The 27639-nt window shown below is 39.1% G+C and overlaps 3 protein-coding genes across 4 annotated transcripts; 1 reads left to right on the top strand and 2 right to left on the bottom strand.

Annotated features, from left to right (window-relative positions):
• Positions 1 to 1508: 1508 nt before the first annotated feature.
• Positions 1509 to 5246, top strand: smpdl3b (sphingomyelin phosphodiesterase acid like 3B). The gene is made up of 8 exons (XM_044359905.1): positions 1509 to 1619; positions 1727 to 1940; positions 2293 to 2390; positions 2516 to 2659; positions 2761 to 2930; positions 3354 to 3540; positions 3749 to 3882; positions 4083 to 5246. Exons 1-8 carry the CDS (start codon positions 1559 to 1561, stop codon positions 4443 to 4445), a joined length of 1371 nt encoding a protein of 456 aa, XP_044215840.1. The 5' UTR covers positions 1509 to 1558; the 3' UTR covers positions 4446 to 5246.
• mecr (mitochondrial trans-2-enoyl-CoA reductase) lies at positions 5141 to 9258 on the bottom strand. The gene is made up of 10 exons (XM_044359906.1): positions 8847 to 9258; positions 7719 to 7816; positions 7427 to 7558; positions 7189 to 7332; positions 6479 to 6581; positions 6018 to 6120; positions 5842 to 5915; positions 5691 to 5751; positions 5528 to 5600; positions 5141 to 5419 (listed from the first exon to the last, which is right to left on the bottom strand). The coding sequence occupies exons 1-10, from the start codon at positions 9041 to 9043 to the stop codon at positions 5256 to 5258; spliced, it is 1149 nt and encodes a 382-aa protein (XP_044215841.1). The 5' UTR covers positions 9044 to 9258; the 3' UTR covers positions 5141 to 5255.
• Positions 9259 to 10904: 1646 nt separating this feature from the next.
• On the bottom strand, positions 10905 to 27282 carry lin28aa (lin-28 homolog Aa). 2 transcript variants are annotated; one of them, XM_044359753.1, is made up of 4 exons: positions 27133 to 27282; positions 26124 to 26296; positions 21442 to 21626; positions 10905 to 14512 (listed from the first exon to the last, which is right to left on the bottom strand). In XM_044359753.1, the coding sequence occupies exons 1-4, from the start codon at positions 27140 to 27142 to the stop codon at positions 14293 to 14295; spliced, it is 588 nt and encodes a 195-aa protein (XP_044215688.1). In that variant the 5' UTR covers positions 27143 to 27282; the 3' UTR covers positions 10905 to 14292. The 2 variants fall into 2 exon arrangements, with proteins under 2 accessions (XP_044215688.1, XP_044215687.1); XM_044359752.1 differs by lacking the exon at positions 27133 to 27282 and adding an exon at positions 26750 to 27030.
• Positions 27283 to 27639: the final 357 nt, after the last annotated feature.

The raw sequence follows: 27639 nt of genomic DNA on the forward strand, positions 1-27639 counted from the left end.
TTGTCAGACAGTCAATTCTCGCTGCATGCAAACAAATTCCGCCTCTTTCGATGAAATCGATGTGTCAAACGTTCAACTACGGTCCTAAAAGTACCTTTTGCGTCTATTTGTCCCAAACTTTGGTTCATATAACGAGTAAGGGGCGGTGCACAGCCTGGAAGGAAGGACTGCCTGGAAGGCAAAGCTCGGGGTTGTCGAAATTTTAAGGCTTTGCTGCCTTTATGGCTGTCAAAAGACACTACAAGTATTGACAACATGCATGCCTTTATCCAAAGCAGCTGCTTCGGTACACTGCAATTTTAAAGTTTCAAAATTAACAAAAACATTATTTTTTCTCAATCAGTGACCCCTAGGCTGCATATTGTGGCATATATTACATGAACGCAAGTTGTATTATTATACAGGTTGCATTATTATTAATTGCACACTGCATATACTGTTTACACTGTAGACATTTGCACATTTCTGGTCAACATTTCATTTCATTCTCTTCAATTTAAAATTTAAACCTGCAGCAGCTCCTCTCACAGAATATATTTTACAAGTTTTCTTGTAAATGTCTGTCTTTTTTAAAAAAAAGATTTAGGATTACTTAATTTTGTGTATATTTTGACTCTTATGCACCACAACACCAAGGCACATTCCTTGTATTTGCAAACCTACATCGCAAAAAATCTGGTTCTGATTCTGATATTGTATGTTATATTTATAAAATAACGATAGGCATAGTAGACGTTGAAATTCTAAAATATCTACCTGCTGTATAAACACCTTACAGTCAAAAATATTTTGTCAGGAGAGCTATTTGTTTCCTGTAATAATTCAAGCAAATAATTCTAAGAAGTCGGTGGTCTCTGGAGAAGTAGGCCTATGCATTTACGAGAATTACCAGAAAGCAGCACGTTCACCTAAGACTTCTGCTTTTTTAACCCCAAGTGAGTTATACATAGCCTACAATGAATCATAATGAAACATTTTCATTTTCAATGTCACACGGCTGTAAAAATTAACACATCGATGAGAGAAATTAAAAACTTGCTGTTAACCATACCTCTGCTATAAATTTAAAATATACCCACTGAGTTTATCTTTAGCCTACATAATAATAAGGTGTATCTGACACCCGTGGCACTATATAGTTATTATACTGTTTCAATCATATTAATTAAATCTTTGGAATTCCACATGACAGGTTATTTAATTTTTTGCCTCACAGTTTATCAGTTCACACCGTGGTACGTGCATGCAGGCATGCTGCCAAACATGTGTTAATCTATAGCGGATACAACTCTTTTAATTGAGAAAAAAAAAAAACGCTCAATGGCATTTGAACTTGTCAAGTCTCCAGGCTTTGCAGAACTGGCTCTCTTTTTATCTTCGTTTTATAGGCTATTTGAAATGTTAACAATAGAATTATCTCACTTCAAAGGAATGGGCCAACTCCAAAACACGCCTCATGAATAGTTGTATCTTATCTTGCTTTTTATAGACTTACCGCTGTTACCCGAGACAGGGATAACTCACATCATTCGAGTGTTTGCTTCTTTCAGAGTTCAACATGTCTGCAGTGAAGCTGCTCCTTTTTTGTCTGCTTTTCAAAGAGGTTGTTGCCCTGTCAGGTAAGTAGCGAAAAGAGCATAGCCAGGCCGCTGAATGTTTCGTATAAATTTCCAGTCACAGAGCAGGGACAATTTCATGTGTGTAATTACTCATCGTCTTTAATCAGGAAACTTTTGGCACATCACGGACCTCCACTTGGACCCATCATACACACTGAACAATAAGCCTGAATTGGTGTGTGAATCCAGCGATAGACGACCTGCAGCCAATGCAGGGAGATTTGGAGACTATGCTTGTGACTCGCCATGGCACCTTATCAACTCCTCTATATATGCCATGAAGGATATTCTGCCAGATCCAGATTTCATTGTATGGACAGGGTATGTAGCCTGTTTTCTCAGTGCTAATAAGAACATTTTTATGAATCCTGGTGCATGGCTTGTGTTAAGTCCCAAGTCCGTCTCTGGGGAGACAAATGCTTGTCCAGTTTCATAATGATCGTGTTTATGTCTTTTCATGAGATGTGATCCACTTTTGGCACAGCTTGTAAACATAGGCCACCTGAAAGTATATGGCTGTAGGCCCCCATTGTAAATTATATTACTACTCTACTTTATTGAACAGAATTGTGGGAAACTAAAAAAACTTCACTATCTTCCTCCCACTCATCATTTATTCCTAAAACTAATTTACAAAAAAGCCGATTTTAACAGCCTGTCTTTTGCTTCTCAGAGATGACACACCACATATACCCAACGAGGATCTGGGAGAAGAGGCAGTGCTCAGCATTATCAGGAACCTCACCGACCTCATAAATCTTGTCTTTCCAAGTATGTGTGAAGTAAAGAGACATTATGTTAAGGAGAAAACATTGCAGATCAACATTAACTTCAGTGTTTTAATATTGACTAACTCTTAACTGGTGATGAATGTTCTCCATTATTGCCTTGCTTAGACAGTAAAGTGTACTCTGCCCTGGGAAACCATGACTACCACCCTAAGAGCCAGCATCCAGCAGTCCCAAACAACATCTATGACCGAACAGCAGATATGTGGCAGAAGTGGCTGGATCCAGATTCCCGAAAAACCTTTAAAAGAGGTGGATACGTATGACACATGGCACAAAACACAATTTACACTTTTCAAAGCACATGTCTAATTGTGTCATTAATTTTCTGCAATGTTTTGCCTCTTGTTCAGGTGGATATTATACAGAAAAGCTGCTGAATCGAACAGGTTTTCGGATGCTGGTCCTTAACACTAATTTCTACTATGACCAGAACAAGCTGACCAAGGACATGGATGACCCAGCGAGCCAGTTTAGCTGGGCCGATGAGGTTCTTACAAAGGCGGCCAACAACAAAGAGAAGGCAAATCATCTTGTCTATCTGTGCCTTGCAGCAGGGGTTTAAATTAGATTGAGGGGGGCGCCCTCATACTTGGAGGTTGGGTGTCTAGGGGACTTTCACTACTTTTAATTTGCTGTCATTTGTCACTTGAATTGCCTCTTAGTGAGCACCAAAACATTTAGTGCATGATGAATACCTCATTCCTCTTTTCTATGCTGGTCACTAGGGTAAACAGGAAGAATGTTTTGACTTAACATCCTTGTATGAGTAATTATATCTTGAAAAAGAAGTTAATTTCTACAACAAGACTCCAAAGTTCCTGCAGGGTGCTCCAGCCCAATTCCACTCCTGCCTTGCAAAAAGATAAATTCAAATAGTAAAACTCAGGCTTTTATCAGTGAAAATAGATGATTTTTGCTAACTGTACACTGGTTTGTCTATCAGGTGTACATCATTGGCCACGTTCCTCCAGGTTTCTTTGAGAAGAAGAGAAATAAATCATGGTACAGGTCGGAGTTCAACGAGAAATACTTGGAGTTAATTCAGAAGCATCATCCTGTCATACTCGGACAGTTCTTCGGCCATCATCATACTGATGCCTTCCGCATGTTCTACGATTCAGAGAATGAAGGTTGAACTGTTGTAGTACTGCTGCTACGACTTATCTTTTTTGAATTGTTTTGCATCACATGTGATTTATTGGTATTTTATTTGGTTTTTATTGACATGACATACATTTACATTTTACTTTAAAGTGTCCAGCTGTTACATGGCCTTGTTCCTTACAGAAAGTGGTAATATTAGTGTAATAAGTGAGGATAGTCTTTCTGTTTCAACAGACACTCCTCTCAGTACAATGTTCCTCAGCCCAGGGGTCTCACCGTGGAAAACATCATTGCCTGGAGTTGTGGACGGAGCCAACAACCCTGGAATTCGTGTCTTTGAATATGACACCCAAACACTCCTGGTCAAAGTAAGTCAAGGATGTTGGCAGGCTATACATTTGTATAATTTACATTCAAATATATTTGATTTTGAAGCCTTTCATACCTGCAACACACAGCCTATTTGTTTTATTTGCCATTAACAGATGTGTCAGTTCCATGAAACCTTTTTTATTTATGTTCATTGCTTTGGTTTTTTTTTTTTACCCACTTGTCTGAACAAACTCAGGATGTGGTGACCTACTATCTGAACCTGACTCGTGCTAATGCAGCCCGGGGACGCTGGGAGAAGGAGTACCGCCTCACAGAGAGTTTCGGAGTACCAGACGCCTCCCCAGCCTCCATGCATCAGGTTCTGAAGCGTATGGCTGAAGACCGCTGCTACCTACAGAAGTACTATAAGTTCAACTCTGTCAGCTATGACCTGAAAGAGTGTGACAGTGACTGCCGTGCTGTCCATGTGTGTTCAGCCAGAGAGGTAGACTTTGAAAGTTATGAAAAATGTCTGGAAAAGGAAGGGGCAGCTTCAATCTCTGCTGGGTTGCTGCCACTACTGTCTGTGGCAGTAAGTCTGGTGTTGGCCAATAGGTAAATATCATCTATATCACAGATGATGTGTAAATTATTGAAGCTTCAAAGAGTAATGCATAGAAAAACTGATTTTAAGAGCTTTGAATATTGTTGTCTTGTAAGACAATATTTAACATTTAACATGACAGGTTGTTTTCATATTTTAAATTCTATAACTTAAATGAGTCATGCACTAGATATAATTAAGCAAGAAAAAGCAACTTTTGGCTTCAGCGATCTTTAATGTGGCCTTTCTACCAAGGTTTATTGGTACTGCTTGAATGTTTTAATTTTACAGTAGATAGAAATTCTTTTGGCTGAAGGATATGAAGTTCATACTATGCAACTGTAAGGTTCAGGTTCAGATCCAGACTGGTACTTGTTTCACTTTACTGTTGTTACTGTCTATTTAATAAAGCCAGATATGGCTCAAGTTTTAAAAAGACTGTGTTGATGTCATTTCAACAGAGGAACAATGCACAGTGAATATCAGTAATATCACAACAATAAATCTGTTCACTAATATTTATTGACTTGTGTCTATATAACTTGAAAGGAATACAATATATTACTTAACAGATAACACTGAGTTATCTGCATCCTGAATGATTCCTGTCACCTCTTATCCCTATAAAAAACTTACAGAGTTATTAACTACTGGCAGTAAACCAAGGAGAACTCACAATGTCATTAAAGAACATGATGCTGGACCTTGAGCCTGCTGTGAAGACATATTTAATGAGTATGTGATTGAGCAACAGATCTGAGTGACACATCAACAATAACGCGACAGTCTTGGGGCTGCACTCAGTAGTTGATGAGACCAGCCAGTTCACATGATTAGGATCTGTTTAGCTGAGGTGAAAGGCTGCATAGCAGTGTCCAGAGCTCTGCAGTACTCTTGGAGTCCCACCTCGGTGCAGGCAGGAGCTGTCAGCTTTCCCTGCTGGATGAGGGAGCACAGTTCATCCAGCATGCTTCTAAATGCTCTGTCATCTAGGGAGGAAGTTAGTTGAATTTCTCATTAAAGAAATATGAAAAGACTCATGTAGTAATTTTTTATGTGACTTAAATTATGAGTCAGGCAATTCCAGGCCTACTCACCATGTGCGTGATCTCTCTTCCATTGTGTGACCCAAAATCCTCGAACCTTCACATCCTTGAAAATAAGAGCACTCTGGAGAAGAGCAAGTGTAGTAAGACATACTGAGAAAAAAAAGGGTATCTGTGAAATGTAATGTTAAATCTGGGAGGCCATTCAACCTACCACAGGGACAGTAACGGGCTGTTTGGCCATCCCTCCGTATGTCACCATGGATCCTCCAACCCTAGAATAAATAATAAACATGGCACATTATGATCTGCTTTTTTCATCACTGTAACATCTCATGTCAACACAGATTATTCAGCATCCTCACCGTAGATGACGGAGCAGTTCTGTTGCACTCTTGCCTCCGACTCCATTTAATGCCAGTTTAGGCTTTGGACAAGTCTTAGAACGAAAGAAAAACATTACTACATCAGTACTGTGTTTATTCACAGATAAGAAAAAACACATAATCATATCTCTAAAGCTGTCTTCAGTTGCACAGACCTTGAATAGTTCCTTAATCTCAGGCCGCCTGAGCGCCTCTTCTTTGATCACGTGACTGGCTCCGATGGCCTTCAGCCTATCGCTGAGCTGTGAGAACTCTGGCCTTTGAAAGGGAAGATACAATGAAGAAGTTCATTACAGTCATAAATTCTAGCACACAAAATAAAACTCTCTCTGACACCCTTGGACAAAAATACCCTATTATCTCACAGTCAGGTGAACCACAGCGACAGGCTGATAACCTGAACCAATGATTATGACTGAAAAACAGCATCTAGAACAACTTTAACCCTGTTTGAAAAACACAAGTCTCCTGAGAAGACTTGATATACTTCATAGTGAATCAAGAAGCAGCTGGGGCAGTCGCAGGCACCACTACGCTCACTAATGTAAGCGTGGTCATTTATTTCCACACAATATTTTAAAAAACAGTGTAGTTAATCCAGTATGACTGACTTTACCTGTCTCTGACAATGTTTATCGTGTTTATTCCCCTTGCAGCAGCAATCTGAATTACAGCCTGTCCAACTCCACTGTTGGCTGCATTCTGGAGCACAGAATCACCTGGAAGGACAGGAAATAGAGGGGAACTGTGAGCTGTCACATGAAGGCTAAAACTACTGTACAGCTAGTCGTATTTTTAAGATAGATAAGTACAAGAATACTGCACCCTCAATTCCCCATTTAGATTTTGAATTTACCAGCACTTCAATTAGGCATCCTGTTTTCATCAGCTTGCCTGTTGCATAATGAACACTTAAGGAGGTTTGAAGGTGTAGGATCCCTTCCTATGTACAGTCACCCTGCAAATATCAGCACATAACCTTAATCAAGGCTGTGATGTGTGTTTATTAGTTTCTTTTGTACTGGTGATAACTACTTCTGTAAGTCAGGTAGTGTTACTTTTCGAGCGGTGTGTACAAATACAATTTGAAACAGTTAAAAAATATTTGTGACATTATGTCTGTGGGTTTCATCCCTTTGGTTGCTGAAAATGTAATTCAACAAACATTTTCCTTTTGGAAGTGGGCTGTTATGAAAATGAAAGGACTCCTTGAATGTCTACACCCGTATATGTAGGAAATGTGTTTCAATTCCTGTAAAAGGGAACTACGTTATGCATTTGGGTGCAGCGCTTTAAACTTTAAACTAAAACTTTGTAAAAGGTTACCTGGCTTGAGGTCTTCAAAGTCAGAGAGCATCCTGAAGGCAGTGCAGGGGTTCACTCCCAATGTGGCAGCAGACAACAGGGGAATGTCATTGGGCAGTGAGATGACATCATCCTCAGCTAGCACGGCTGCTGTCCTCCACGTCCCTGCTCACACACAAAAAAACCCTCAAAGATCTTACACAGAGAGACATGATAGTGACCCTGCAGACTCACCCGTATATGTTGAGCGGTAATTTACCTAGACCAGCATCTCTTGGGATGACCCAGTCTCCTGTTTTGAGGGACTTTACCTGGCTGCCCACCTCTAAGACCTGACCCACTCCTTCATTGCCGCCAACAGCTGGGAGGTCAGGTGTTATAGCATAAGTCCCTGAAAAAAAAAGGTTTTCATAATTAACTATTTAAAAAATAGTTTGTTTTGCAATCTTGTTCTTGTTGGTAAAGCTGATTAATTACTGAAACAATTAACTACATTATACTCTTTTGGAAGTGCTGCTATCTAGTGTGAATGTAACTAACAAATTAATTACCTTGAATCATGTTGATGTCAGACGGGTTGATTGGAGCTGCTAGCATTTTGACCAGGACATCCTTTGCACCTATGGGGGGCAGATCCACATCCTCCAACCTGGCAATCAAAAAACATATGAAATTCTGCACATAACACAATTTGTAACCAAAGTCTGCCATATATATTTATGGTTTGGTTTGGTTTATTGTCATTTCTAACATTAACTAAAATACACCATATCCGACTTTGTAAGGGACAGAAAAACAAATAAATAAACATCATTCCTCCTGTTCATACTGGCTCTTAGAAGATCCCTTCATCATGCACTTACAATGTAAGTGATGGGGGACAAAATCTACAATCCCCATTCTGTGCAAAATGTATTTAAAAGTTTATCTGAAGCTAATATGAAGCTTCAGTCATCCAAATTAGTTAATTGTGTTACTATAGTCCCACTGAAGCTAAACAGGGAAACACTGTCCAAGGAAACACAAAGAGGGAATTTGATGCTAAAAAGACTGTAAATGTGGCAGATATCCACTTGATATGACTAACTCAGACTGCTTGAGCCTCATATAAGATTCAGATCAACTTTTAAATGCATTTTTCAAGGAGAAATGATTACAAAGAGGTGTTCATATGGGCACCTGACTGTTTGTTTGTTTTTAAAAAACTTTATTTGTATTATTATTTTTGACAAAAACAGAACAAAGAGACTAAAAGACAACAGACAGGATCATCACAGGCAGTAGTAAAATACTTAATATGAAAAAAGGGGTTACATTGCAGTATCAAGGTCTGTATGTCTTTTATGTCCATTGTCCTTTTACGTTGTCCTCATATGTTATATGAAATACTGTATGTTTCATTTAAGAAGTTGTCCTTTTAAGCCGTAGAGGTCCTTGACTTTGACTCGCACAAAGCTAAAATACTTTTGAGAGAGGAAGGATCTCCCGCTCAGTTTTAACCTGCACCTGACTGTTGAGACAGACCGTTTAAGACAGACTTAAACTGTGAATCTGTCCTTTAACACATGAGCTGTCTCTCAACCTTCAGCACAAACTGGAGCTAACGTTAGCTGCTGTTATCACACCCGCCTGGTCAGAGGAATGAAGAACAAAACGTGTGTTTGGACGGGCACTCTTACTGCACGACTTGAGAAGGGTCTCCGTGTTTTCTGAACTGAAGAGCCTTGCATGTTTGTGCACCAGGTCCAGCTGAATGACTGAGGTGAGAAACGTGAGTCTGATCTCTGCGCCTTGACAGTTTTAAAAGAGCAGCGGCGAAGCGTCTTCTGCAGGTTGTCTGGCTTCTTGAGCAGACTGTGTAAAGTGGTAGCCACATTGCGACACTGGACTTCACTTAAAAATACAAAAAACAACACCGCTATTCAATAACATTTATCATTTAAAGAGGGAGTCTTGCTAGCATTCTTCACGCTGTACGGCCATATTGGATTTTACCGATAAAGTTGTGTCATTGAAAATATAAACAGAGAACAGCGCCTCTAGAGGACAAACACGGTAATGCACTGCGTTTAACCAGGATGATGGTCATAATACTTTTGGTTTCAGGGGCTTACCAGACAGAAAAAAAGAGGAAATGAAAGTATTCGTCGACATTTCACATCGTGCACGACTGAATGACTCAATTAACCACTGTTAACGTCCTCAGATGACAGTCCAAATATGGACAAAAATGGCAGAGACGGAGTGTTGTTAAAGGTTCGCAATTATTCAAGTGTGTGTTAAAACAGCTGTCACCTGCCCATATGAAGACTGAAAGAGGTTTTCTTTGCTGTAACAGTTCTTCCTGTTCATACTGGCGATTAAAAGATCCCCTTCAAATGTGTTTTCATTGTATATGATAGGGGCCAAAATCCACAGTGTGTCCACACAATCATTTTGAGCAAAAATGCATTTTAAAGTTAATCTGAAGCTTATATGAGGCTTCAGCAGTCTGAGTTAGTCATATCAAGTGGATATCCACATTTACAGTCTTTTTAGCATAAAATTCCATGCAGTGGAAGTATAGCAGCAAAAAGAGGGACTTCGGCACTAAAAAGACTGTAACATTAAAAAATATCTACATGATTTGACCAATTTGGATGACTAACAGCTTCAGCTAAACTTTTAAATACATTTTTGCACAGAAGGAGGCTTGTGGACATTGTAAATGCATTTTGAAGGGATCTTCTAATGGCCAGTATGAACAGGAGAAATGATAATGGCAATAAAAACCTTTTTCAATGTTCATTTGGGAACCTGACTATTGTTTTAAGACAGACTTGAGAAAATGTGAATGTGAATCTGTCCTTGAAGCACATTTACTCAAAAGGGTATTTTACATAACTTTAAGTTTTTAAATTTTATGTTACTATATACTTCCACTCTATTACATTACAATCAAGATCCCAAATATATTCTATCTAAAATGCATTTTTAGATAAATTGGCAGAGAAAATCCTCACATTTTAGAAACAAATTGTCATTGTTTATTTGTTTAATAAATTACTTCAGTCATTAATTTATTATCAGAATTGTTGGCAAATCAGTTTTAGTTTGTATTAACTAATGAACTTAACAACTATCACAGCTAAAATATACTTTTTATAGCAATAAATTTCTATGACAGCATAGTTATTTTGCATTGAAAACATACAATGAGCTTACAAAATATATTATTTTAAAATAAACCTTCCCAACAGTATATTAGAAATAGTTAAAAATTTACTGCACCTCAAATAGCTGCATTAAAATTCTTGGTTTCATTTTCTAGTAAGCCATAAAGGGTTTACACAAGTTACAACAAATGGCTTTATTTTTATGAATCAAATTAGTTATTAAGGCTTTATAATTAATTATAAACCATTAAAAGGGAAATATTTGGGTTGTAAAAAAAATATTTGGCTGGTGTATCCTCCTTTGTTAGGAGCCATTGTGCATGATCAGTACTTTTGATACTACAGTTCATTTTTACATATGAATGTTACTTCAGTAAGACTTTTGGTTATAATGGGAGTGTTTTACAGTCTGGTATTACTACTTTTACTCAATACAGAATATGAGTAAGTGACTATGAGGATTATATCTGATATAAGTACTTCTTCTATGACTTATCAAATGCCTGTTGGTGGTATAATAAAGATCTTGTGGCTGAAATATTTTCTGATCTCTGGAAAGAGGAAAACATAAAAAAATACACATGAATATTGACATATTTATTAGGAAATGGAGCAGATCTTTACATATAGAAACATAATCACAGTAATACTTTGAAAAGCCTACATGCTGCTCATCATTTACAAACTAGCCATTAAATCACCTGAGATCAAGATAATTGTAGTTTTATGGCAGTAAACATTGATACATTCATCAGTAATAAATGCACATTTTTTTGGAAGTAGCTAGAGCCATTTACCCGATAAAATACAACACCACAAATGAAATGGCTGATGGTCACAAACAAGATGTACCATGAAAAGCACAGAGGCAGAATGCTTTTATTGTGCTTCAAATGTTACCCTGAGCACATAGTCTTACAGGTCCTTGGATTTTCAAGGTATATCTAACCCATCTAACACCCGACAATCAAATCACAATAACACACCACTGAGGGGTCAAACAGGTTTGTTGCAATTAGTCTGTCATGGACTTTAGTTTTCAAATGATACTTTGAAAACATCACTAAGTACAGCAGGATATTGCAAACATTACAATACAACACTTTCATTCAACCTTTATCTGAATAAAGTGGGTGTCAGAATCACTGTAAGCCAGTTTGAGTGGTTTATTCCACATGAAAATGCAGAGAAAAGTAAACCTAATCAGAGCACTTATTTCAACAATCTTTTCCATCTTTTCACATCATGAGTGGAATTTGCTTTTAACTTGAACAGCCAGTATAAGCACTACCTAACCAGTAAGTTTGAAAGAGTATGAAACAAGATCTGAGTGTGAAGTCATCCATGACACATTCTTTTTGTCATAAGCATTGATAGTCTGAAACACCAAGTTATCGGCCATGTGTTGAGATGAGACAAACCCGGATTATATACTACTAGCCCCAATCCCTTTACAATATTCTACTACATCCCCATCTACAACGATTATAGAGGAAAATACAATAATAGTGGAACATTTTCTTCATATCATATCATATCATATCATATATCATGGCATGTTATGTCAAAGAGGAGAAAATATAAAGATCATCATCACACTGGGTGCATGGAAAGTTGACGAGTCAAAAAGTTTGTAAATCTCAGTTTGAACGTTTTCACATCATTTGTAATCATTGCTTTTTTTGACCAAAATGATTTTTTTTTAATGAGTAAAAAAGAGAAACTGTTGCACCAAGACATTCAAAAGCAGACACTAGCAAGCCCATTTTACTTTGGCTCCCTTGTCCTACGGTTCACATCACAAGGATGAACATTTCATCCCTACTTTGTTGTGAATAAACACTCCTTGACTCCTTCCAATCAATCTGAAGTATTCCCTGAGTTTTCAGATTGGCGATTCCTGAGATGAGCCTAAGAGTGGAGGTATTTATTTTTTTCCCCCCAAAAGCAGTTGACTGTATGTGGTTTTTGAAAGTCTAAAAATATATATATAAATTATGGAACATATATTCAAAAGAGATTAAACTGAATATAAAAAAAAGAAATTAATGCATCTTACACATGATTAGTGCAGAGTAACATTGCATTGGTTTTGGCATAGATAGATAGGTATCACAAAGGGTCTCTTTTCTGAGAGGCTCATTGTGCACATAACTAAAAAAACAGAAAAATCATACAAGGCAAAAGGAAATAAAATCACAGTTTACGTCAGTCCTCTTAAAACTATGTACCTGTACAGTATGTACTGTATATTGTTACTCATTGTGTTGCAATATCTTATTGTTACACTGTATTTATACGACATTGAATTATTGTTAAGGACAAGTTGTTATCAAGCACATATGTACAAAGTAATACGAGTACCTGGATGTTAGAAATGTGTTACCCAAATATATTCTCAAGTCATATGTAGCTTTGAATGACATTTGGCAGTTTTCTGATGTCTGGTCGAACATTCATTGCCGAGAGGCTTCAACAGGAGCATAAGGAGAAGCTGCAGCACTCTTTGATGAAAATAAATACGTAGTATGATTTTAAAAAAGGCTTTAGAATAATTTTACATATATATTAATTGGGTGTAAAAGTCTTGTCAGCTTCTCCTGTAAAACGGGAGTAAAATGCTGATTAGCTAGCTAGTTCTATATGCTCCTCCGTGCAGGCTTGGTGTTCCTGAACTATCACCCTACTAAGGGTTATAGGGAGGTAATGTCTTAAATAACTACCTAGAAATGGATCACTCTGGATATAAACAAAAACACCAGCCTTCCCACTGGCAACATCATGTCTGATTCTGCCTCATTTTATTCAAGTATCAAGAGGAGAGCTAGCTGGACCCCTCAGTAACTCAGTCCAGGTCAAGTATCTTATTAGAAGTGATGATGTACATGTGTTGAGTATAGTATCACATTTGTTGGAATTCTATCAAATCCAAATTGAGATAATTATAAAGCAGGAGTATTTGTCACAGCAGCCAATAACACAAGAATATACTGTGGATGTTTCTGGCTCCCAGAATTAATAAGGAAGTTATTGCTACTAATGACAAATCCTGCATCAATACTGTAGTGCAAAAAGGATTTGATTTAATCCCAATTCAAATCACAATCTCCAAAACTGTATTCCAAGCAGAGAATATTTGGTTTACCATCAGTGGTTAGGATGACAGTTTTAGTAGCAAGGCCAAGCATGCACCAATGAGGTAGACTGTGCACCTTTAAACAGCCAACAAAACGCTGGATGAAAAGAATGAAATGATTAAAAAAAACAAAAAAAACCCCAACTCTGACCAAAAGCTGGAAAACACTTCTGGTCTGACATTCATTTGGCCCCAGGAAAACTGGATGGTCAATTGCAATATTGGCAGGTGCCAATACATTGCCTATAGCTATACCCTAAAACCCGTCCCCTGTGTTTTCACAAACCCTCCCGTTCCCCATGCTATATGCACACTAACATTCATTACAGAGGTACCAACTGTCACTCCTCTGCCTCATCAGATAGTGAGGTGTAACAGTCAGGAAGGAGACAAAATGGTAAGGCAGCAAAAGTGTAGGTCTATACTAAACATACTGACTGACTGTTGCGCAAAAACAGAAGAGGTGTAATGCCCACAGCAGAGGCAAAGTATCACATAAAAGAAAACGCAGATTCTATAGGAACTCATCAAGATAATCCGTCACATGGCATTGCTCACTACAATCTCAAACCCCTCAAAGAACAGCAGTGATTTATATATTTAGAAAGCGTCCTGAGTGCAATAATACAGCAGTATTCCTGAGTGTTACACCAAATGAAAAACAACAACAAAAGAAAACTTCAGCAACATTCTTCATGAGAAATCATTTCAACCTGAGGTAGTTCCAAAAGCAGCTTCAACAGGTGGAAGGGGATCTGGCGTCCCATCTCTCCATCAAAGCAGTTTGATTGGCCTCTGTGCTTCCCCCAGCTTCAGTGTTGCCCGACTCCTCGTTTAATCAGAGGTCTCGGGAGGCGGTGCTGAGTGGCTGTGCTCCTCCTCGTCCCCTTTCAAGGACGATGGTTTTCCCTGAGAACCCGGTGAGGACTGTTGTGCTTTGATTGGGCAGTTGGCAACCATGTGGTCGATGCTCTGGCAGAAATGGCACTTCTTGGGCTGGGGTGGTAACTTGCACTCTTTGGCGTGGTGGTCCAGGCCTCCACAGTTGTAGCACCTACAAGAGCAGAGCACATTTAATCAGGTATAATGTGTGTTTAAAGACATAAGACAAAAATATTCTGCTATGAATAATAATTTGTGATCTGATTTTTCAATGAGAAAATTCAACTGAGTGGAGACAAACTCCACTCAAACCTACCTCTGACTAAATTATTTATTATAATTGGTGATAAGGGAAAACATGGTCAAATGTCTTACACCAGTTGTGCGGAACATGCACAATTTCTACTGAACTTTAAAGCAAGACTAGAAAAACAAACAAACAATCACCTAGGACATAGACAACCCGGTAGAGAACCTGAGGCCAAAGGAGAAGCTGTGGTTTCCTGCACCTAGCAGAAATCCCTAAATTTTAAAGTCTGTCATGGAATTTTCCATCTTTAGGGGTTATAAATTGGGTTATACTTGGTCAAGCATGGGCCTTAGGGTCACACTAATATTCTTAAGCAGAAGGAGACATTTTCTCCTTTCCTTGAGACTCAGAGTAATTATCTGTGATGTTTGGGAAAGTGGGAGCCACTCTGATAAAGACCGAACCAGCATTGTCCCGGTAACCAGGGTCAGGGAGATGGCCCGAGACTCCCTAGACAACACAGATGATAGGTGAATGCGTAAATTCGTGGGCATAATCAGACATTCAAAAGAGAATACGCTGACGGTGACCTGAAGCTCCATGCAACGTGACCTGAACTGACACAGGTAAAATGCAGTTCCTTGTTTGAAACTAGTGAACCAATTAGACTAATTTTTCATATTGTATGCTCATCTGTTGGGGTTAAAGACTAAAGGTTAGACCTTCAGAAGGCAGAATGGGAAGAGATAGCATCAGATGCAAACCATCTTGATGTTTACTGTTTCTGTTCTCTGCTTGGCCAACCAAGTGTTTCAATAAATATTCTCAGCATAAGACATCAGGCTCCTCAACGCTTTCTTCTACATGAGGTGTTGACCAATGCTCACAATTTTTCCACAACAACCTCAAGTGTAAAAAAGTGGAAGTTACAACACATTCCGTGAACATGTGAAAGTGACAGTCAAAGAAGGGTCAATGTTATCTGCAAAGCCATAAAACATCAGCATGTAGCTGGTAGATGTCCTGGTGGAAGACCATATATGGATGTAGGAATGTAAGAAAGGGGAGATGTATTTATATAAAAAGAAAAGCCAAGAGAGACTAGGGATCTCTCCTTTTGGCCTTCCTTTTTGGGTCGTCACTTGAGGTCCTTTTGCCAGTTCGCCTTTGTGCATCTTCAACTTTATACTCAAGTTTTTGCATTTTGCATTACTCATTTTTGAAAAAAACAAATACAACTGGTTTATGCATTAATGCAGCTAAAATGTTCATGAACACAATGATTTTCCCACACATTTCGTACTGTCTGACAAGTTGGGGACATGTCAATAAAACCACGCTAAAGCCAATATAATCTCTGCACAAACAAACAATGAAAACTCTAGACATGAAGCCACAAGGATACCATCATTGCAATATTTTGAAAAAGCACAGCTTATCAAGCTGGGAAAACATGGTTAAATACAGTAGACTGTGTTTTGTCCTCAAGGTATCACACAATATGGCTCCTCCACCACTCTGTGCTTATATCACATTAAAAACAAGCCAAACTACTAGAGCAACAACTAGAGGAGAGTGCCTTAATCCAAGAAGACAAAGTAGTTTTGGCCAATCTGCTTTTTCTGTCAGAGCATCACAAGATTGGAACAATTTACAACAATACATAAGAAACTGCCAACTACCATTCATTCACCACAACATTAAGAGCCTCGTTCATTAGAAATCAAACTTGTGAACATTAGAATAGTGAGGTGTTTTTCATGTTGTTTGTTGTCTTACTTGTCATTATTATGCTTGGTGTAAGAGCTGTTCTTGTTTATCATAAGCTTTGTATATAACATCCACACTTTACCAGTCCTGACATTGTGTTGTTGTGCTATTTGTCGAATGTGTTGTCGTGCTATTTGTTGAATGTGTTGTCGTGCTATTTGTTGTATGTGTTGTCATGCTATTGTTGATTTTGTCTGTCTTAAGACCTGTGTTTCTTGTCTCTATGCAGTTCAGGCTTGTTTGTATCAGCATATTTTCACCACTTTTATTGTTGATGGTATTTTCAATGCTTTTATTCGTAATATTTGTGCTTCAAACTTTTGCCTGCCCAGGGAAAACAGATGAAAATTAGCCTTTCTGCCTAACTCTGGCATATTTTCAGAAATGTTATTAATATGCACTGTCCCTGTCAGTAATACAATTAAATTAAATTGTATTTACATACACTCCAACCAAAGTCCCTGACTTGTGCTCATCTCTAAGGTCTTCTGGTATCTTCTTCCAGGTGAGAAGGTGCCCCCCTGGGATATGGCTGACATGAAATTTACAAATTTATAATGAAATTTGCTAAGGATAAACTTGCAATGTTTATTAACAGAATTGTAAAGGTTTAGATTTAACGATTGAGATCAACCTGTTGCACATGTGATAGAGGTATAATTTCAGTACAGAATCAGGTTGAAAGGTTTAATATAGGTGTTTAATCGGCCAAACTGTTAAGGCCAGGGCATCGAAGCAACCCTATAAAACCGGGCGAGTGCCCTCGACCGTCAGAGTAGGCCTCCTCCAGTGAGGACCCGTTAGAAGGCCATCTTGGAGTACTTTCAAACCTCCAACACCTATTTGCACCAATACACTTCATTGCAACCTGGCTGTCAGGCATTCCTGACTAAAAAGCCTGTTTAGAGCGGTTCAACAACAGCTGGTAATTATAGAAGCCAGGCTGAACCCTGGTTCCCTAAGCAAGGCTGGGATGGTCTTGCATGTAGATTTTGGGAACCCCTTCAATACCTAGGTCAGAGGTAGAGGACAGCCATCTGCTGGTGACTTATCCACACTGGCAGGGGGTATCAGTTATCTGAAGGCAGAAACCATTACACTATAGTAAAATGTTTGCAAGAGCAAGAGAGGACCTTTTAGCTTATCCTAATTTGTATTTAATGGAATTCTTCCCTAATGAGATTTATTGTATGATTGTATGACTTTTATTTACTCAACAGGTCATAGAGTCCTAGCTTAGGAGTGATTTAGGAAAATTCTCAGGCAACTCTGAGCAAGGAAGGGACAGAAACTTTTATCTTACTGAGGAGGTGTGGTTGACCTGTTGCTGGGTATGACTCGTTTTTTTAAAAAAATGTGTGATTGGTTGATCAAAAAAAAAAAAAAAAACAAAAACAAACAGTCTTAGTGGTAATGGGAATATAATGGAGAGTGAAATTAATAGGCCTAATCATAGAACTTAGTCTCTATGAACACATGGTGTAATTGTAAATACTATTTTATGTAATGAACATTTCTGTTGAATAAATTGTATGTCTTACTTTAAAAGTAGCCTATGAAATATTTGAAAACACAGGTCTACTTGTGCAGTAGCCTATTCACATGCTGATAGTTGTTATATTTATTTTCTTATGTTTATTTACCATGCTGGTAATTTTAGTACTTAATCTATTTGATATTAACAGGGGGATAAATGGCTTAGCTTTCATCAATTTCTGTGATTGCTGTAAGTAGCAGCGTTGGTTGGCATGTAAATCTTTCTTTTTCCAGCTGCCAGCCAATTCCAAATTTTTCCAGTTGCCAAATATTTTAGTGTTATGATCACTTTCATTTCTGGCATCATAGCATTATTGTGTTGGGTGGGAGATGTGAGTGTATCTCTAATGAGATCGACCACAAACATTATCCCTGCACGATTTAATCTGTAGCATTTCATTAACTCATTGTCATTCAGCGTTTGGAGAGTATTTCTCCTGCCTCTTTGTCTTTCCACCATTTTCTCCTCTGCTTAAGAAACTCTGAAGCCTCTTAAAAGTCCTCCTCCCTACACCTAACAGTTTTTCACTGTAGGAGCTCTCTTAAGCACCAAGATACTTTGTGAATAACTTTTGTCTTTACCAGATTCTAGTCTTAACTGTAATTCTTAGAAATATAATTATTGAATAATAATTCTAATCATTTTCTTAGAATTACATCACCAGCAGCAACTATTTGTACTAGGAAGCTTTATGAATACGGCCCCACGGCTTTATCTACCTTGTTTAACTCTGATAGAAGGACCACTATGTCCAATCCCAAAACAGAATGAGATATTTGTTAAGATCACAGTTGTTAACAATTGAATGTTGTCTCTCCAGAGAGTGCACAACTACATTAAAACAGCTCACGTCGTCTCTTTATCTACATCCTCACAAAAAGCAGAAGTAAATAAATGTGTTAAAAGCTTTGCAAGTTTTTCAAGTTCATTAGTGGCCACAAAGCTGCAACCCTGGCCTGGTTCACTCATTCATCTGCTTTCCACCAGCAGATGAATGTGAAAACACTTTCTCTGCACATACATCATTCTGCACAGTGAAGCTCAAACATCCAAATGAAGTGACAATAAGCAGAACACATTTTTGAGTGCAAAGGGACTTTAAGTTGCACCTGTTTGCCACTAGATGGCAACATTTCACCTGGAATGACTTGAGTTTGTATTTGGTCATAAATCTTGCAAGGCCATTCCAGGTCACACCACGCTGCTCTACACAAAAGGTTGAACCACTTCAAAACATGTCTTAACTTTTCTTAGATAGTCAAAAATTACAACCAAAAGCTATAAAATCATCTTATTAGCAAGCTTTTAGGCAAGCAGGAGTGTTTCTAGGGTTTAGAAATTCATGCAATGAGATTGAGAGAATTACAAGAATTATGTGGCAGAGCTCCTTTTTTGAGTCAACTGAGTATGAGTAGAATGCAGCATCACATCTGAAGATATTGTGAACAGCTTGCCCTATTTGTCAGTTTGTCACTGCTCAAAATAGGCTTCCCATTGGATTCTATTGTATCAAAGTAAGACACCCGTTTCATCAGATTGAACTGGAGAACTGAACACCATGAGGGGTCAGCGCAAGCCATAAGGGTGCCATCAGCCACCTCTGTTTGGACATAATCTATAGAATGGCCACGCGTGCACGGGCAATAGACAGATGGATAGTAAGAGTGGGATGGTCAGTTTGTACCACTGCGGACCCCCTGTCGCCATTGTTGCAGCAGATGAGGTTTGGACAGGGCGGCTGCCAAGGGGTCAGTGTGGCTTTGTAGCAGTGGCCGTTGGGGTGGTGTCAAGGTCTATACCGTCACATCACAGAACCTCCCTACATCAGCATCGATCAGGAGGCAAGTGGAGGGAAGGGGAAGTGGTCCTTTGTCCTTTGAAAAGCTGCAGTAATGACCTCTGAACCCTGACCTGTGCCACCTTCCCCTCAGTTCTCTTACCCCCAAACCCATCCCTGCCCCCAGTCCTCTTGCATTTACTCATACACTGTTGCCATGACAACTGTGACCTTTCACCCTCTTGCTGGGCTCTTGCATCTGTTATCAATTAAATGGACAGGAGCTTTTTCCTCTCCCTCAGTCATGTATACACTCACAAAGGTGGTCTATGAAATGTGGACTGAAAAACAGGGGTTCACTTTGGTGGCAAAACTTGAACTCAGAACTGGTCTAAAACTATCCCAAGGATATCTGATTATCGGTTGTATATATGATCAATCAATCATAAATAAAACCATGCAACACCATTCAATGTTGCATAATGAAATATGCTAGACGGAAAGATATCTTGTCCATGGATCAGTGTGGTCCAGGGAGAGTTATTGAACCACAGCAAGCCTCCCAGGACTCTTTGAGGCGGTAATGATCTCTGCTCTCACACTGACTACTCTCTGCCTCTAATCACAACTGACAGTGGGGTGAAGTTGATACACCTCTAACCCCGCACCATACTGATATTCAAAGAATGACCCAAAAATCAAGGCCCCCTTAGCATTATTGCCTTTGCTTGAAATCCTTGGATTTTCAGAAGAAATATTTTAGGAACAAAGATTTATTGTTAGGTTGAGCAGCATTGAGTTTTTAGCTTTTTTTTGGTGACTTTCACAAGACCTGGACTTGTGAAATTTGCTCTTACTTTTCAAGGATCATGTATATCTTCAGTTGAAATGAAAATACTGTATAGTTTTTCCTACAGCATCAAAGACATTCTTATGGCTACTTGTATCATACCGAGATGACTACAACTGTCAAGCATCTGTAAAAATTCTTCATTCTCTAAAGAGGAAGAGGTCCTGGAAAAAACAAAAAACTCTGTACTTTTCTAGATTAATTTAGATTTTTGAGTTATTAGTTCAGTTTCAGAGCTGCAAATCTCATTGGTAGAGGAGGTTTAGGAAGAGAGAGAGTCATTGAGTGTGAATTCACTAGGGGCCTGCAGATTTAAACAGTTATTGATCCAGGTCACACGTCAAGCCTACTGGTGTGACCCTTGCTAGGGCTAGAGGTGGGGGTTGGGGTTGAGGGAGAGGAAGGAAAATAGGGAAAAACTAAAAACACTATTGTATATCTGATCCAAACTGAAAACAATGACTGTTTGTGGACTGCTGAGCTCTTGAGCTTCCAATGGCACCTAATATAAAAAGGACCTGTTGTCGTTACATACAGTATACTGTAGTTTACATCTATTCTTTTTTTCATCTTAAGTCAAGATCTAATCTGTATATTGTAATGAAATGAGTTCTATTGTAATGCTAGTGTGAATGAATGGCTGTTGTAGAACTATTTCATTATTTGGGAGTTCTCCAACTTGATTTTCTGCAAAATATCCTCTGATATTTGATGAGTTATGCATCCAGTGCAGCAAGGAGAAAACATAATGAGATGCACCATTATACAGCATCTCACAGAGGCAATGAAATTACACACTATACTCATTTTTGAAGTTTATGTGACATTGATGTATTTCAGAACACCCATTTTATTTGCTTTTGGAAGGGAGCAATGTAAATGTCTTTCCTGTTTTCTCCCAGTTCATCCCTGCTTACCTATCACCTTTCGAGCGTCGCTTCTGGACCTTCTTGCCTTTGGGTCTCCGCTCGCTGCCCACACAGTGGATGCCACCTGGTCCTGTAACTCGCTGCGACTCCAGGCCCTTCGATGACTTTTTGAAGGTAAACTCCACTGCTTCGCCTTCCTTCAAGCTGCGGAAGCCTTCCATGTGCAACTTGCTCTGAAGGGCAGAAGGGGAGAGGAATTAATCATCAAAATTATTGCTTTGATGTTTAGGAACTCCCTTTGCTTCATGATAGCCAGAGTCAAATCACAATGGGATGAATGAAGGTTTTCTCTTATTACAGACATACAGCAGATAAATCTAAATGTGACATGTACAGTGATAATTTGATTTTTACACCACCAATGACCAAATCAACTCCACAGTGAGCCTGTGGAGACTTTGACCCTTGAGAACAACCCCCACCCATTCTTCTCTGTGTGGTGCCATCAGAGCCAGATAGGACTTATCAGGTTTTTTGTTATTTTAAGGTGATCATTATGTCTCACCTGACAAATAAACACACTTTACAAAGCTTGCTGTTCCCACCATACCCTGCAGTTATAAGATACTGTTGCTTAATGCTGCTTTGTCTTTTTGCTGTGTTTGAGTAGTAAACCTGATGAGGATAACCTTCAACCCATCCCCCCTCTGGAGGAACAGCATTCCACACTGCTGCCCCCACCCCCATCTCTCTTCCCACCCACATCACAAAGCTCCACTAACACACTGACCACCACCACTAACCCTAAACTGCAGGATGCAGGGGTTAGCGCAAGGGTTGGGGGTGGGGTGAGAAGGCAGCATGGCTTCTCTGGGAGGTTGAGGATCAGGGTGACATTCCTTGGATAGTTGTTTGGCAGAAAGACATGCAAGATAAAGGTTGAGGGGAGGCACTGTTGGTCTAAATGATTGATATCTACCTTTGATATCACTGCCTCAATATGTAACATCTTGTTAATGAAAAAAAAAACAAAAAAAAAACATGGGGATTTCATTTTGCAGCTTGTTTGATGAAGAGCAGAATTGCAGGGGCTGATTCGCTTAATTAATCAACAATGGGGACGGCAATGGAATTAGAGGTTAAAATGCTGAGAGTAAACAATAATTTGGCCTCCTGCGTATCTAAATACTCATTTAAACTATGTTCACCTGAAATGACCTTTGAGAATGCACCTTTCTCTGTAGTAGTGTCTTGCCAGAATCATTTCAAATTTCCAAAGAAAAAAAAAAGAGATAAAGGAAGGTGTGGTGCGGTTTTGAGGATCAAACCCAGCACCTTTCTAACACAACATGGGAAACCCCTCTCTAAAATTCCCTTGGCGGGATCGTGAGATTACATTGTCACAACTATAGCACACTGTTGAGAAAGATCAATGATGTAGCAGGTTTGTTTTGACAGACATTTAATCCCACTTTGTTTCTTTCAGTTTTGGATGAATTCACATCCGTCTTTTACAGTAATTACAAGTCTGCATTTTGCTTTTACCACAAGCATTCAAACTGATTCACAGAGCACAAGGTTTATTGTGAGGAAAGTCTGAGGCCCAATATTAAATCAAACCCAACATTACAGGACAATCCTTTCAGACTGGCTGCTCATTAAAAGATCTAAATCTCCAGGATACACAGTCAGAATAATAAACCGATAATCACGCCTGATAAAAAAACGCTTGAGCAAAACAAAAACAAACAAAAGAGCCATCTTCTCTAATCGCTAATCCTGTGATATTCACCAACAGTTGAGCATCTGCTGCAAAGTCCTATGCAGCGAGAAAACACGTTTGGTGAGCCATGACATTTGAGTGGTAACATGGACGTCTGCCGAGCCTCAATCCCATCAGGCTTCTCTGCCCTGGTGACCGTTAACCCACTTCGTCCCCCATGTGTGACCTTCCCCACCCCCATAACGGACCCTCAGCAGCCACATGCCCACATCAGGTCTAGCCGAGTTACCCACAGGCAGGTACAAGATCAGAGTGGGGCCTTTAACTTGAAGGACCTGATTATAAGTGGGGTCTACTGTAAACTTTCCAGAATTTGTCTGGAAGCCAAGTGAGGCAGAGAAAGACATCAGAGCTGTGAAGGACAAAAGCAGGACTGCTGCTGAGAGAGGGGCTCGGTCACGGCCGAGGGGTGCTTCATTCAGATGCATGGCTCTATTGTCCACCTGCACAAAGGCCAGTGGATCCTGGGAGTTAATTTTCCTTGACACGCGGCCACTAATTTTAGGGTAGAAGCCTTTTACATTGCCATAACCCCCTTACATCCATCATTGACACGTGTGCGTCTACCTTTTTTTCAGTGACAGAGAGGGAAGTTAGTCATTGGTTACGCATTTCTTGTGAATATAACATGAGAAATCCAAGTGTAAGTGTTGATAAAAGATGACAGGGAACGGTGTTAAATTCTGAGGTCTGAGGTGAAGATTATTACAACTTTGCTGTCTAAACTTGAGCTTCCTTTGAAGAATCTAAAGTGGAGCTGCAAAGATTAGACAATTTATCGATTGTTCAGTTGACAGAAATTTAATCATCTATTATTTTGATAATCGATTAATCATTTTGAGTCATTTTCTTAAGAAAAAAATGCTATCTGGTTCAAGCTCCTTAAATGTGAATATTTTCTGGTTTCTTAAGTCTTCTGTGATTGTAAACTGAACATCTTTAGGTTTTAAGACTGTTGGTCCGGACAAAACAACACGTTTGAGGTTGCACCTCAAGCTTCGGGAAACATTCTTCACCATTTCCTGACTAACCCTAACAAATGACTAATCGAGAAAGTAAACACCAGACGAATATGACACAATAATTTAAATAATTGTTAGTTGCAGCCGTAATCTGAAGCAACAATCAACTTGAGACAAAGAGGCACCCGCTTCTAATTTCTTTTAAATCTCTAACCAGGGGAGTAGCTAACTGTAAGTCTATGTCTCTGTCAGTTGAACTCGTGTTTTGGTTTGCAATATGAGTAATCAAAATCCAACCAACTTCCTGTGCATGTAGTCAAACAATATTTCAGTTACAACTGTTCCACAGAATATTTAAATGTCTCTATATGCATCATCATAAAACAGACAGCAGGAAGAGAGCTGCTTGAGTCTCACAACAGAGTATGTGAACGTGAAAGCTGAATAGAATAAAAGTACAACATTATGGATGATAAGCCTAAATGTATGGGTGCATTTATCACAAAAAGGGAAAAAAAGGAATTGTACTTTGGTAGGTAAATGTCTCCACAGCTGGAGGCCTTTAAATAAAATAAACCCTGGGATCTCCTGTCTTCTTTAAAGCTAATATAACACGCTACCGCACACACAGAGGAGGTTGAGCAGACAGAAAAGAGCCTTTAATCACTTTATGACAGGAACCTTGAGGTGAATGAGCAGCTAGTGGGGACTCCTCTCATTCACATGCTAACCCCTTTATCTTATCAGACAGCAATGGAGGCACACACTCACACGAGAACTGGGAGGGAAACGCACCCCCGCCTCCCCACCTCCCATTTTACCACTTGTATTTCAAAAGGTGAATGAAGGTTTTGGTTGAACCTGGCTGAACTGGGTAATTTACTGTGTGTGCCTTCAGTCTAAATGAGAAACATTAAAACCGAGAGTGAAGAATGGAAAAACTGTCTAATACAGGACAAAAAAAAAGATAAGATGAGTGTAAACTGTAACACTGCATCTGGTTACATTTATTCAACAAGTGTGACAATTTTAACAGCCCTCAGAGAAAAATACTTTAAAATATTGATGCATAAATATATAATCTCAGATCAGTTAAAATAAAAGTACCACAAAAGGCAAAATCTTATAATTGCCTGAAATGGGTGTGTGTAAAATGCATATTTGAACCTTATGATTAAGTTATTAATTTAGATGATGTGCCTTCTTCTTCTTGTTCAATCTGTAATTCCAAAATCACTCAAAAGTCATTTCAACAGCTTCCATTCCGTCAACAGACGCCATGATAAATGGCAAAATAACCCATTCACTCATCACATTGCAAACAAACCCAAACGTGACCAAATATCGACTTTTCAACGGCTTCTGAAGAGGATCAATTACATGCTCTCTCCTCCTTTTAAAAAGCCGTTTTCATGCAGCTCACACGCCACTCTGATGAACCAATCTTGTGTGCATTGCTGCCAACTTTAAAGCTGTTTTAAGCATTAAAGCTACAGTTATTCCTTCATCACATCATGTTATCCCCCCACCACGAGGGAGACCCCGCAACACGTGTTCCTCTGAGAGAGATACACCCACCACACTGTTAAAAAAAACAACAAGCATCTATGGAAAGCAGATAAAAATACCATTTATTATCTTATTTTCCATCAAACCTATTTAAACGCCCGCTGGAGTATTAGTTTTATTGTTTTGACTCACTTAATTTTTTTTTTCAGTATTTTTGATTCAGGTATCTTTTACTTGATGAGTCACTGCTTTAAAAAGGAAGACTAGTTTGGAGGGAAAAAAGTAAATTCATTAAACTGCATTGGAAACAGGTGGGATGATCTCACTCCTGCTGGTAAGAAATTTTACTTTCACTGGATTTTTTTGGAGCAAATAACTGGATATTTCTGCAGCGCAAATGTGCACATGGTTCTTCAAGTTTCTTCGTTATTAAACATTGGTCACAGTTTCAACCCCAGGGCAGATAGTCGTCCTACCTGATGGACAAATACATCAACCGGCTCGTCCAGTGGCACTCCCTCTCGGTTGGTCATGGACAGGAACCCGAAGCCCATGCGGACGTTGAACCATTTGCACACGCCGAGTCCGTGGAAAGACTGTGAATCTTCCTCGGTACTCGGTCCTTCATCTTCCTCGGTCTTACACACTCCTGCAATGAGAGGTGTGTTTAACGTTAGAAAAAAAAAACTTTCACAAAAGAAAGTACGTTTTAAAAAAACACAAACTATATCCCCTCAAAAAAATGTTTAAAACCCGAAAACTTCTTTCTCTCGCTTTTCTGTATCATTAATCGATACGAATCAATAAATCGAACACAGTAACAAGCATCAGAGCAGAGCAGCATTAAGACTTCCACTCTCACTGAATGTGCCACGAGTTTGTACAAAATAAGTGATCTTGGAGGCTTCATGATGTCAGAATTTCTAAAGAGACTTTAATGCACTATTAGACACACGGATTGCACATCACGTGTGAGAATAATGCCTTTAAAATGTTCCACTTAAATCAGACAGACAGTTCTCCACAAAACGACTCAATCGACCCGTGAAAAAGCAAAATAAATGAATCAATTAAAAAAATGCAGCTTATTTAGTTACTCAACCTGGGAATTCCTGGTTAGAAACGGAGCCCATGTCTTCAGTTCTGCCTTGAGTCAAAATTAGCACCCAAGCTACCGTATCCTTTTTTTTGTTTTTTAGCCCTCAAACTGGGTAATCCTCACAGATTGCCACTTTCATGCAAAATGCTGTGAAAAGCAGAAGCTGCGCAGCGAGAGGGAAAGCGGGAGAGGGAGGTAAACAAAGGGGGGCTGGCAACCTATTCCCCCTAAACAATGAGGGGTGGGGGGGTTAGAATTTGCTGAAGAATCCCCCCCCTTTTAAAATTTTCAAAGACAATGCAAGGAAACCCAGCCCCTTCAGAAACCACTTTTATAACCCACCCCCCCACCCCCCCACACACAAAAAAAAAGCTCCCAAAACTTACCTTCTGCCATGTTTGTGCGCCAGTGTTCACTACTGCCCTGTCTTTCTTTCTGTGGACGCGTTTTTTTCTTCCTCTCTGTCCTGCAGTGGTCAGTTGGTCAATACAAATGACCATTTCTCATCCAACAAACCCCCCACACACTCTCGGTCATGTCCACGTGATTCACAATTATTGTCCCCAAGGATAGATTGCATATATTGTGTGATGGAAAGGCCCAAATGTGGGAACTGACCAATCACTCCTAAGCAAAAATCCTCACAATATTCTTATAATATTTCAATCAGGACGTCTATGTTTTTTTATTTAAGAGTTCAGAGCCTTTACTAATTTACAATTACTGCAGGACAATTTGTAGTATTAATGTGTCCTCCAATGGTAAGGGAAGCAATTTTATTTGCAGTGTTTCTCTAGAAAAAAAGATATTTTTTCAGATATTTATAAAACAACCATCATCCTATCCAAAGAAGGGGGTTTGAATTTTGACACCATTAAACAGGGGAAATTAAA

Source organism: Thunnus albacares, chromosome 8, assembly GCF_914725855.1.
Source record: "Thunnus albacares chromosome 8, fThuAlb1.1, whole genome shotgun sequence".
NCBI classification, from domain to species: Eukaryota; Metazoa; Chordata; class Actinopteri; order Scombriformes; family Scombridae; genus Thunnus; species Thunnus albacares.